Source organism: Capricornis sumatraensis, chromosome 18, assembly GCF_032405125.1.
Source record: "Capricornis sumatraensis isolate serow.1 chromosome 18, serow.2, whole genome shotgun sequence".
Taxonomy (NCBI): domain Eukaryota; kingdom Metazoa; phylum Chordata; class Mammalia; order Artiodactyla; family Bovidae; genus Capricornis; species Capricornis sumatraensis.
In genome coordinates this window covers 65669064-65681539 of record NC_091086.1, presented here as the reverse complement: position 1 = coordinate 65681539, position 12476 = coordinate 65669064, and the positions used below count along the sequence as shown (strand labels likewise).

At 40.7% G+C, this 12476-nt stretch overlaps 1 protein-coding gene across 1 annotated transcript in view; it reads right to left on the bottom strand.

Annotated features, from left to right (window-relative positions):
* DNAH5 (dynein axonemal heavy chain 5) overlaps positions 1-12476 on the bottom strand; it is a 250716-nt gene that overhangs the window by 144528 nt on the left and 93712 nt on the right. The window contains exons 36-41 of the mRNA XM_068990531.1: positions 7945-8123; positions 7363-7550; positions 6835-7029; positions 2777-2911; positions 1828-1935; positions 219-372 (exon numbers count right to left, since the gene is read on the bottom strand). Coding sequence (XP_068846632.1) covers positions 219-372; positions 1828-1935; positions 2777-2911; positions 6835-7029; positions 7363-7550; positions 7945-8123 — 959 coding nt within the window. The remainder of the gene's footprint in view (positions 1-218; positions 373-1827; positions 1936-2776; positions 2912-6834; positions 7030-7362; positions 7551-7944; positions 8124-12476) is intronic.

Sequence of the window (12476 nt, the reverse complement as noted above, 5' to 3'; positions counted from 1 at the left end):
ATCCCTGACTCTTTGCAACACCATGGACTGTCCCCGTCAGGCTCCTCTGTCCATGGGAGTTCCCAGACAAGAATATGGGAGTGGGTTGCCATTTCCTTCTCCAAGAGGTCTCCTCCTATAAAAATATGTTAATATACATCGATATTTGTGTTCCTCTCGGAGCATTCACATGTCACAAAATGTGCCCCCAGGGTAATGAGGCTTGACGGTCCCCTTACCAGTCATGGCTTTCATCAGGGTGCGGATGCAGGTGGTCTTCCCTGCTCCACTTGGCCCTAGGGTCATCATTCCATGCCGCACTCTCTGTGTTTCAAACAGCTGGATGACTTTCAGTTTCCAAGGAGGATGGTTGATTAAACCAGCTTCTTCAACCTGAAAATAAAACAAAATCCCCACATAAACAGCTATCAGGACTTATCGTTGTGTTCAAAATAAGTACAGACATGGGGCAAGGTTAGAGGTATGGGGAGTTATTATTAATACATATGGACATGCCAGTTTGGAAAGATGGAAAAAGTTCTGAAGGCGAATAGTAGTGATGTTTGCACAATACAATGAATGTATTTAATACCACTGAGCTGTACACTTAAAAAATAGTTTAAAAGATATATTTAAGCAATGAGTTTTACTACAATTAAAAATATACACAGCTAGGCAAAAAGCAGGCTGAACATAATCAAAATGATATCCCAACCTAATCCATATCTGACTTAGGGAATTACAAACACTTATATTTATATGAATATACACATTAGGAGCAACTTAAGAACAAAGGCTCAAATAGCAAAATTATTTTAGATGTTTAATTTAGAAGATAATATTTAATTGGGAGATTACGATTTTTATACTCTGACTTTTAAAGGAAAAGTCTCCATAAAATACTACTATATTTAATTTTTATTACAAATACATTCAAAGAATTAAAATGCATTTTATAAATATGAGCTAGTCACCATTTCTATAAAACATTTTTTTCCAAACGCTTTTTCATAGGAAAGGAAATTGAGGCACAAGATTTTCATGATTCATCTCCTTTCCTAGGAAGATTATAGGGCTTCCCAGGAGGTGTTAGTGGTAAAGAACCCACCTGCCAATGCAGATGTAAGGGACATTGTTTCAATCCCTGGGGGGATAAGATCTCCTGGAGGTAGCCATGGCAACCCACTCTAGTACTGGGCTGGAATCCCATGGACAGAAAAGCCTGGTGGGCTACAGTCCATAGAGTCACAGAGTCGGAGACGACTGAAGCCACTTGGCATAGCACAGCATAGGAAGATGATAAAAAGTTAAAGCTGCACCAAGTATCATGGAAAATCCAGACACCTCATGATACACTTAACATGATGGATCCCCCAAAGCCCAAGGAAGAAATCACAAGTGGTCCTTGGCCTGGGGGAAAAGATGGACAGTGAAGGAGCCACATGAGATCACTCGAAATGACTCTCAGTAGCAGGAGTCAGGACGCCAAAGCAACATGATAAACAAATACCAGGGCTGCAGAAAGAACCAAGCCTAGCACAGGTAAGGCAGCAGGCTGCACACACCCCCCGCCCCGGCCCATGCTGACCCACCACTTTTCACTGGGAATCTGGTGTGGAATGGTCTCCAGCAGTAACAGCGCCACTAGCACATGGCTAACTGTGGTTGAGCAAGACCCCCTGGCAGGAAAAGTTCTATTAATGGTGTGTAATGGCTTCTCTTAAACCTGTAGTCACAGCCTTGCGGTTGTTCTCAAATCTATAGATTTAGACCATAACAGCTCCACTTGATTCTCATGAAATTCAGATGAAAGGAACACATAGTTTGAGGTCCTGTGAAACATGTTACCTGTCTACTAATTGCCATTTCCAGTTCAGGGTAACCCGCCTTGTCCAGAAGAATATTTGGGAAGAGATCTTCAATCAAACTCAAAAATAAAGGTTCATCTTCATCAATCTCAAAAAGAAAAGAAAGGAAATCAGACCAGCTCTTTTGGCACAAGCACAGCAATATTAGGCAAACTGAAAATGAGTAATACATTTCAGATTACTTTATCAGAGCCAGTAATAAATAAAATACCTCCACTGAAGTTGAGAAAGATTTTCATCATGTTGCCCATGCATTAAAAATTAGTTTTTAAAAGGGAGGAAGGATAGAGAAGAAGAGGGGAAAAAGGAAGGAAATAGAAGAAAATACCACCTATGTGACAACTTTCTATAAAACAACCATTTTAGGGAGTTACTACATAACCTATAATTTCTTATTTAAATGAAAAAGAATTTTTCAAATGAAACAGAGTCGCAAATTCATGAAATGAAATTTGTTTAATTCATACTTTTACTGTGAAAAAATATATTGTCAATATAGATATAGATTCACTGTATATAGATTCATTGATAACCAGATGATTGATTATCAGTCTCAACTGTGAAATCAAAGAATGTGAAATTTTACACATTTGCAAAATCTTACATACAACTTCCTGCCAAAGTCTACTTTTAAAAAGGTGGGATTATAGCTCTAAAACACAAAAATTTCAAGGTATCTGGAAACTTAAGAGGTAGATTTTTTTTAATCCATTTTCATTCTATTGGAATAGACGTGTTAGACTAGATATGAGCCGCCACAGAAATTACTTCTGAAAAAATGTAATTTAAAGTCATGCTCTATGAAATTTAAAGTGCTTCATCTGATAATCAAGCATTTTAAATGAGATCTTTAAATAAATATTTCTAAATCTCATTTGTGCTTAAACTGAAATTTAAGCGGGTAGAACAGCTCCATCTGTGAACCTCACCAGTTTGGAAAGATTCATATCTCGCAGCACACGCATGACAATCGTGGACTCCGTATCCGTGGGGCTGGCTCTCTTGGCTGCTCCCAGGGTTCGCAGAACTGACAGAATATTACGCAGACCGAAGTCATAATGTACCTGAAGAATATGAAGAACACTGGTCTTATTTTCAAAATTAAGTTACCCATGGCAACTGTACAAATTTGACAGAGGCATACTGAATAAATGCTGATTTTCCTTTTGAACATGTGTACAGCTAGTAGAGCAATAAATCTTTTTATCAATAACTATTTCTTTTTAGGAAATGGAGAATACCCAAAAATGCCCACTCCCCTGGGTCATCAGTAATTTAAGCCCTTAGATCTGAAAACTGTTGGTAACAGACAGATCTTGACAGGGAGAAAGGAGTAAACTTCCTCATGGAAAATACAGGTTCCCTTGAGACCTTCTTAAGCCAATTATCCACAAGAAAATGTCCTCATATCTCAAAAACTAAAATTTCAAACCAGAATTAAACTGTGACCTTGCTCATGACCATGATATAAGGTTAAAACATAGGAATATCAAAGAGGGAAAAAAAAAAGTAGCTAAATTCCAAGATTACCTAAGTTGAATGAGTGAAGTTGTTCAGTCGTGTCCGACCCTTTGCGACCCTATGGACTGTAGCCTATGAGGCTCCTCCATCCATGGAATTTTCTAGGCAAGGGTACTGGAGTGGGTTGCCATGGCCTTCTCCAGGGGATCTTCCCTACCCAGGGATCGAACCCGGGTCTCCCACATTGCAAGCATATGCTTTTACCATCTGAGCCACCAGATCGAAAGGGAGTAACAATAAGGACAAAATGGAAAGCCAAGCCCCCAGCTTTCTTGACCTCTTGACATATATTTATAAAAGTTCAATCACCCAAAATTTTAGCACATATAAAGCAAATAATTAAAAACCAATTCTCCAACCACCATAGGAAACAGTATCTCTAGCAATTCCTCAAAACTTTTCTAAATAAAACCACCATAGGATCCAGCAACCCCACTTGAGGGACTATATCCCAAAGAGTTGAAAGCAGAGTCTCAAAAAGATATTTGTGCACCCATGTTCATAGCAGCACTATTCACAACAGCCAAGAGGTGGGAACAACCCAAAGGCCCATCGACAGATGAATGGATAAACAAAATGTGGCATATATGGAAACTGGAATGATATTCAATCATAAAAATGAAGCAAGTACTGTCACATGCTATACCATGAATGAAACTTGAGGACATTATACTAAGTTAAATAAGCCAGTCACAAAGAGACAAATACCATGTGGTTCCATTTGTATAAGATATCTAAAGTAGTCAAATACATAGAAACAGAAAGTTCAGTGGTGGTTACCAGGGAACAGAGGGAAGGAGAAAGTGGAGTTTTTTTTAATGGGTATAGAGTTTCCTTTTTATAAGAGAAAAATGCTATGGAGATCTGTTTCACAACACTATTGAACTGTACACTCAAAAATGGTTAGGATGATAAGCTAATGTTACATTTTTTATTGTTGTTCAGTTGCTAATTCGTATCTGACTCTGTGCAACCTCATGGACTGGAACACACCAGGCTCCTCTGTTCTCCACTATCTCCCAGAGTTTGCTCAAATTCATGCCCATTGAGCCGGTGATGCTACCTAACCACCTCATCCTCTGCTGCCCCCTTTGCCTTTTGCCTTCAATGACTATGTTTTCAATCATAATTTATAAAAACCTATAGAAAAAAATTATCTGCTAATTGGAAGCTGGATGCATCACTTAATACCAATCATTTGATGGATAAGGCACATAAAAATATTCAGATTGAGTTCCTGCCTACAAGGAGTTTAAGTTCTAATCCTCAATAAAAGAAACATAAGCAAGCTTGCATAAAAGTAACAATGACTTGAAATTGTTGGTGGGTGGAATTAATTAAGGAAAGTTTTCCATAATAAGACTCAGTTAAATCTGCAGGCGTGAAGCAAGATTCACAGGCGGTTGATCAAGGGATCAGCATGGGGCCAACTGTTTTGTACACATGGACACATATCATTTCCCAATGACCTTGTGAACAAGGGCAATAGGAATGAAGGAAACAGATGCGAAATTAGAGGAGAGGGCAGGAGTTACTGATGTGGGAGTTTTTCTACATACAAGGTACAGCACAGAAAGGAGAAGACAGAGTAAAGAGGACTTCCCAGGTGGCACAAGAGTAAAGAATCCACTTTCCAATGCAGCAGACTCAGGTTAGATCCCTGGGCTGGAAAGATCTGCTGGAGTAGGAAATGGCAACCAACTCCAGTATTCTTGCCCGAGAAGTCCCATGGACAAAGGAGTCTAGTGGGCTACAGTCCATGGTGTCCCAAAGAGTTGGACACGACTGAGTGGCTGAGCACAAGCGAAAGAAACTAAGGACGTTTTGAGTGAGAATTGAATTTATCTAAATCTGTGGGTGTAAGAAATAATTTAGATTCAAAGAAGTTTGAATTAGAGGTTCCTCAAAACCATGAGGACACACAACCCTTTATGATAAATATATAGGTGGGATAAAGAGCAAACAACAATATGCATATTTCTTTGGCTCTCAAATCAATTCAGATAGTATTCACTTCATTTCTACACTATAAATATTAGTTTCTTCAAATGTACTAAATAAAACTATACATGAAAATTCATTTTTGCAATGATACCATTTTCTACTTTGTACCAGGGAGGTACTTTCTCAACAACCCCAGTCTACAATTTTCTTGTTTTTTTAATTTTTATTTTATTGTGGAGTATAGTTGATTTACAATATTGTGTTAGTTTCAGGTATCCAGCAAAGTAATTCAGTTTTGCATATATACATGTATCTATTCTTTTCCAGATTCTTTTCCCATACAGGTTATTACAGAATATTGAGTAGGGTTCCCTGTGCTATACAGCAGGTCCTTATTAGTTATCTATTTTTCTATATAGTAGTATGTATATGTTAATTCCAAACTCTGTGGACAGTGACTGCACCATGAAACTAAAAGACGTTTGCTCCTTGGAAGAAAAGCAGTGACAAAACTAGACAGCATATTAAAAAGCAGAGATTTTACTTTGCCGACAAAGGTCTAAATAGTCAAAGCTATGGTTTTCCAGTAGTCATGTACAGATGTCAGAGCTGGACAATAAAAAAGACTGAACGTCAAGGAATTGATACTTTCAAACTGTGGTCCTAGAGAAGACTCTTGAGAGTCCCTTGGCAGCGAGGCGATCAAACCAGTCAATCCTGAAGGAAATCAGTCCTGAATACTCATTGGAAGGTCTGATGATGAAACTCCAATACTTTGGTTACCTGATGCAAAGAGCCGACTCATTGTAAAATACCCTGATGCTGGGAAAAATTGAAGGCAGGAGGAGAAGGGGACAACAGAGGATGAGATGGTTGGATGGCATCACCGACTCAATGGACATGAGTTTGACCAAACTCCGGGAGATGGGAAAGGACAGGGAAGCCTGGCGTGCTGCAGTCCATGGGGTCACAAAGAGTGGGACACAACTGGGCAACTGAACAACAACAAATATTGCGTTATATATGTATATATATAAACTACATATTTTTCCATTCCTCTGTGAATGCACATTTAGTTTGCTTTCATGCCTTGGCTACTGTAAATAGTGCTACAGTGAACACTGGGGTACATGTATCTTTGTAAATTATGCCCAAGAGTGGGACTGCCGGATCACATAGTGGGGTACATGTATCTTTTCAAATTATGCCCAAGAGTGGGACTGCCGGATCACATAGTGGGGTACATGTATCTTTTCAAATTATGCCCAAGAGTGGGACTGCCGGATCACATAGTGGGGTACATGTATCTTTTCAAATTATGCCCAAGAGTGGGACTGCCGGATCACATAGCAATTCTAGTTTTAGTTTTCTGAGGAATCTCCATACTGTTTTCCACCGTGACTGCACCAACTTACATTCCCACAAACAATGTAAGAAGCTTCCTTTTTCGCCACACCCTCTCCAGAACAGAATAAAAATTTTCAACACGCCTAAATATATAGGGACCTTGAGAATCTCACACCTGCTTAGAAAGCTGCTCCTCACACAACTTATAGAGCGTGAAAAACTTCCTGGCCAAAACAATGTTGTCAATAAAGCCACAACTGGCCAGCTTCACCCTGATGATAATCTGCCGGTCAGGGACCATCATGGCCACGGAGCGGAAGTTAATCTTCAAGTTTTCGGGGAGTTCCTGCCGCCCAGCATAGCCAGGATTCTGTACAGAAAATAAAACCGAAGGATGAATGATACAACCATGGGGTAACAAGCACAATATATCAACATACTATTAAAAGATTCATTATGCACACACAGCAAATCTGGAATGACAGCTGGAAAATTCATTTACATATCTCACTCTCCTTTTAACTGGAGAGACTAAGTCATGAGTTATTAATATGAGTTCTGTTTATCACCAAAGGCTTTCAAATAGGAGTGAAAATTACAATCCCGATTCCCATTCATGGAAAATAAATGACAGGACAAGGGAGATACATGGAAACTGTGATAAGAAGGCTGAAGTTCAGTAGCTCCTCTTATGGTTCCTTACCATGGTTAGAAAAAGCCCAAATTCAGGGTTCATAGTTACAGTATCTCCATCAGTAAAAATAAAAGATTTTTTACGCTCCTTTTTACATGTCAGAATAATAGAAATCTGCTGGGCTGCAACGGAGAGAACTGGTAGATCGATACGGTTAAATTCATCAAAACAACCCCAGGATCCAGACAGTGCCAGTCCTTAGAAGGGAAATTAAATAGAAAATCCAATTAGTACATCCAATTAGAAAGTCAAGAAAAAGAGCATTACGCAACTGTCAAGACAAGCCAGAGTTAAATTTGTTCAAACATAACGTTGAACAAATAGATCATATATTAAATGCCCCCAAAATAATTCACAATGTAACACTTTTTCACAATGTCAACACCCAACCTGCAGGGATAAAGGAACAGTACAAAGGCGAGTGATATTGATGTTCGACCCACACAACACTGGAAAGATTCAGGTTCTTCCAAAAGTTTTACAACGTTGGAAAATGACACTAAAATGCAGCCAGTTGTTGAAAAATAAATCTTAACAAGACAGTCCACCTTAGCTTACATTTTTCAGTGAATAAAAAAATATAACCCTCACCTTTAAAAATCCGTCCAAGTCCTCGGAAATCCATCTGATCCGAACAGTTGAAAACCACGACGTATTTCCCAAGACACCGGCCCATATCTTTGGTCGTTTCTGTTTTTCCCGTTCCCGCAGGACCAGCGGGGGCACCCCCCATGCTCATGCCCAGAGCTTGAGCCAATGTGATGTAACACCTGGAAGGATGCAGGAATCACGAGAGCCACACCATTGGCAGCTGCAAGAAGCCTCTGAGGCATCACAGTGACATGATATTCACACAAAATTTAAAAAGGAAGATCCTGCCCATTGTTGCTACTTAACCTTCCCAGAACCTCACCCTAAAGTACACTTATCCTTAGGCATATTAACATGTGTTGAGGAAAAGGCAGTAGTCTAAGGTCAAACACATTTGAAAACTCTTAAAGATATTCAACAAGATTCCTTATGATCATGTATATTGACAATTTCCAGTTATGAAAAAGAATACATAGGATTTCCAAAACTTATTTGGCAACTTTTTCACAACTACCTATCAACATCTAAACAAGAGTATTCTAGGAAACAGGGCCTGGCTTGCCAGGTGGCTCAGAGGTAAAGAATCCACCTGCCAATGCAGGAGATAGGAGTTCAATCCCTGGGTCAAGAAGATCTCCTGGAGGAGGAAATGGCAACCCACTCCAGTACTCTCACCTGGAGAATGGACAGAGGAGCCTGGTGGGCTACAGGCCATAGGGTCACAAAGAGACACATATGACTGAGTGCAAACACACACACAGACACCATACACACACCACACACACCACACACACACACACCACACACACACACCATACACAAAGTAGATTAATCCCTTTTTGAATCTAAGAATTTATAATTTGACCAACATGGGAACCAATGATTACAGGAGATTTAAATCACACATTGCTAAATAATCACACTATAAATTTATTTCTGGGAGCATCTACTAAACCTGCAAATATCTTCTGCTGTATCTTACAGTATGATATTAACAAATAAAAGATTCTGGTGAGAGAATCAAGAATACCTGTGAAGGAAAACAAGATAACTGATAACTTGCCAATGAGTCCTTCAATTTCCCAGCATCATCCACTGCTGTAAAAGGAGGTAATCTATAATATAATGCATTTGAGGGCTTTCTGATGGCCAGACTCAAAAGCTTTCATCTGGACTTGAAAAAATATTTCAGAGAAAATACAGTGATTGTCCAGCAATAAAGCATGGGAATGAGCAGGGAGCACACCCACTGGAAGCCCCTAGGGTCTCAACTTTATCAGATCTGGGTTCATAGAAAGACAAATAAATGACTCAGTCCTGATGAAAAAATGAGCCTGGATTCACAGGAGGTAGTGTGGGTGTAAAACCGGAAGGATGCCTGATCTCACTTTGATTCTGCCTTTCAACCCAGGGTCTTATCTTTCCTCTTGAACTTTTGTTATCCCTTCAGAGCGGTCTCTGTAATAAGAGCTAACATGATGTTATAATAGCTCTGACTGTTAGGAGAATAGCTCTGACTGTTAGCCCACTGGCTGAAACCGCCCACCCTGGCCAGGCACCATAGTAACCATTTTTGCGAGTTATTTTATGACAGGAGGTCCTGGTAAGGAACAGGGAACTAATAAGCCTCCACCAACTGGAAGCGTTCGAGAAAGGTCAAAAGGAGACACTACGCATCTGACCACCTCCCAGAATCCTCCTCATTGGAATCCATTTTAACTGAACAATGTGGGCACCACCGGAGAGAACCCTGATTCAGCATGATTGGCCAAAGACAACCCAAAAGCTAATCCCATCACCATAAAACTCAAGACTGTGAGCCACGAGGCAGAGCAGTTCTCCTAGGTTCCCTTACCCTACTGCTCTCCACCGGGCACCCCATCCCAATCAAGTCTCTTGCTTTGCCAGCACGTGTGTCTCCTCAGACAATTCATTTCCAAGTGCTAGACAAGAGCCCACTCTCAAGCCATAGAAGGGGTTTTCCTTTCTCACCATGTCATTTAAACCCCACTAAACCCTGTGGGGAAGTCAGTTATGGTCCTCATTTTGTAGATAAGGAGAAAGGCTTAGATGGAATAGTTTTTCGTGGGGTCACAGCAGTGGAGGAGCTGAGATTTGAGTCAGTTTTTGTGGCCAATAGCCCTCTCGCTTCCCACTAATAGGACAGCCCCACACTCTCAGGGTAAGGAATAAATCTCCAGGAACTCTGGCCACGCAGATGCTCTGTCTTGCAAAGATCCCTCTTTATTATGGGATCACTTGGGTTTATATTTAAACTGAAGAAGTGGCAAGCTATTATGCTGTCAGAAGGAAATCACATTATTTACATAAAAAATGGGCATCCACGCTAGGTGATTTCTTCAAAAGGGGGGACTTCAGTCCAAGTGATACTAAGCAGTACCCTGTGGGGGTACTGGGCACAAAAGCCTTTCTGTGTTCCCCATGTCTTGAAGACAGGAACTAGGCTTCATTCAGCCTCCAAGACCTTCCCTGAGTTCCAAGGGACAGATTCAAGCAGTTGTTAAACAGGGAAGGGATGGAACATGGGGACAAAGGAGGAAGAATCAAGAGTAACAGGAGTGCAACCTTGGGGCAGAGTCCTGGTTCCCTGTCAAGAGATACATGTAACAATATCTTTGAGCTGCCTTGCAGATGTTGAAACGCCCACCAGGTAGAAGAAGATAAAATGGTATGGTGCCCACAAGCACACAGACTGCAGCCCAGTTGGAACCAGAAGGTTCATGATGCTGACTTCCACTTATCTTGGCAGCAACCAATGAGAAGAAGATCCACAAACTGATGAGGATCTCTCTGAACCATGAATATAAAACTTCTCACTAGCCCCTCCAGGTTACTCACAGTTTTGAGGACATTACCCTGCTATGGCCCCCTTTGCTTGGCAAAGCAATAAAGCTATTCTTTTCTATTTCACCCAAAATTCCACCTCTGAGAATTAATTAGGTGTTGGGGAATGGAGGCTGGATTTGGCTTCAGAACCACTATGCTGGCACCCAAACCCTCTAGGACTCGCCTTTCAGAGGCAAGTGTGGATCTGCCAGAGCATCTTCATGTGCCTGTTGACATGACTCTCCCCAGAGCATCCTACATGTATGCCTACCTCAGCCCTCCCTCTCTGCTTTCCTATCTCTTTGGCTGCTTTCAAAAATGTCACCATTCATGAAGGGCTTTGGATTTTTATATGATCTAGTAGCTTTTAGCGGCCAGGTGGCACTAGCAATGAAAAGAATCTGCCTGATAATGGAGGAGATGCAAGAGATGCAGGTTTGGCCCCTGGGTCGGGAAGATCCCCTGGAGTAGGAAATAGCAACCCACTCTAGTATTCTTGCCTGGAGAATCCCATGGACAGAGGAGCCATGGGCTACAGTCCATAGGGTGGCAAAAAGTCGGATACGACTAAGCACACACAAACACACACACACACACACACACACACACACAGCAACTCTGCTACAGTTTCCTGCCTCCCTACTAGAGGACCATAAGCTCTCTGCTGTCAGGAACTAAGTCTAGTTCACACTTTTACCCCCAGCCACTTGCCTAACCTGACACCTCGTATTCTATGAACATTTGTGAATAAATGGCTTGAACTGGTCCAGCCGTACCCTCATCTGCTTCCTTTTGTCCCAGAAGCTACTGGAATCAGAGGTGCAGAATCTGACCACGGCACCAAATGAACAATGATCAACTCCATGACTCAGGGCTCATTAGCACGCAATTGTCATATCAGGTATTCATAGCTCTCTAGACACATTTCACCAGACATAAACCAGAAGTGAGTTTATTATTAAACAGTATTGATTCTAAAATGCTGAAAAACTTGCCAACACAACAGGCGTCCATGAAGCAGGAAGTCAATTTTCTTTGCTGAGAACTTGGTTTAATTATAGACTATTTAATTATAGGACATGCTTAAGGAGATATGAAAGTAAAGGTTGGCAAAGAATTTGTTATCAGTGATTAACTAAATATCGAAAACACAACCCAATCAAAAAATGGACAGAAGACGTAAACAGACGTTCTTCCAAAGAAGACATACAGGCACATGAAAAGATACTCAATATTGTTAATTAGTAATGAAATGCAAACCAAAACTGCAATAGGCATACCTCACACAGATCAGAACGGCCACCATTAATGATGGCCAGTACAGTAATGAATGCTGGAGAAGATGTGAGAAAAGGGGACCTTCCCACACTGTGGGCGGGAATGTAAATTGGTGCAGCCACTATGGAAAACAGTCTGGAGGGTCCTTAAAAAACTAAAAATAGAGTTACCATATGGTCCAGCTATCCCACTCTAGAGCATACATCCTGAAAAGATGAAAACTCTAATTCAAAAAGACACATGCACCCCAACGTTCATAGCCGTGCTATCTGTAGCAGCCAAGACATGGAAACAAGCCAAGTGCGCATCAACAAATGACTGGCTTAAGAAGGTGTAGGGTGCATGCATATATATGTATATATACTGGAATATTATTCATTCATTTAAAAAAATGAAATAGTACCATA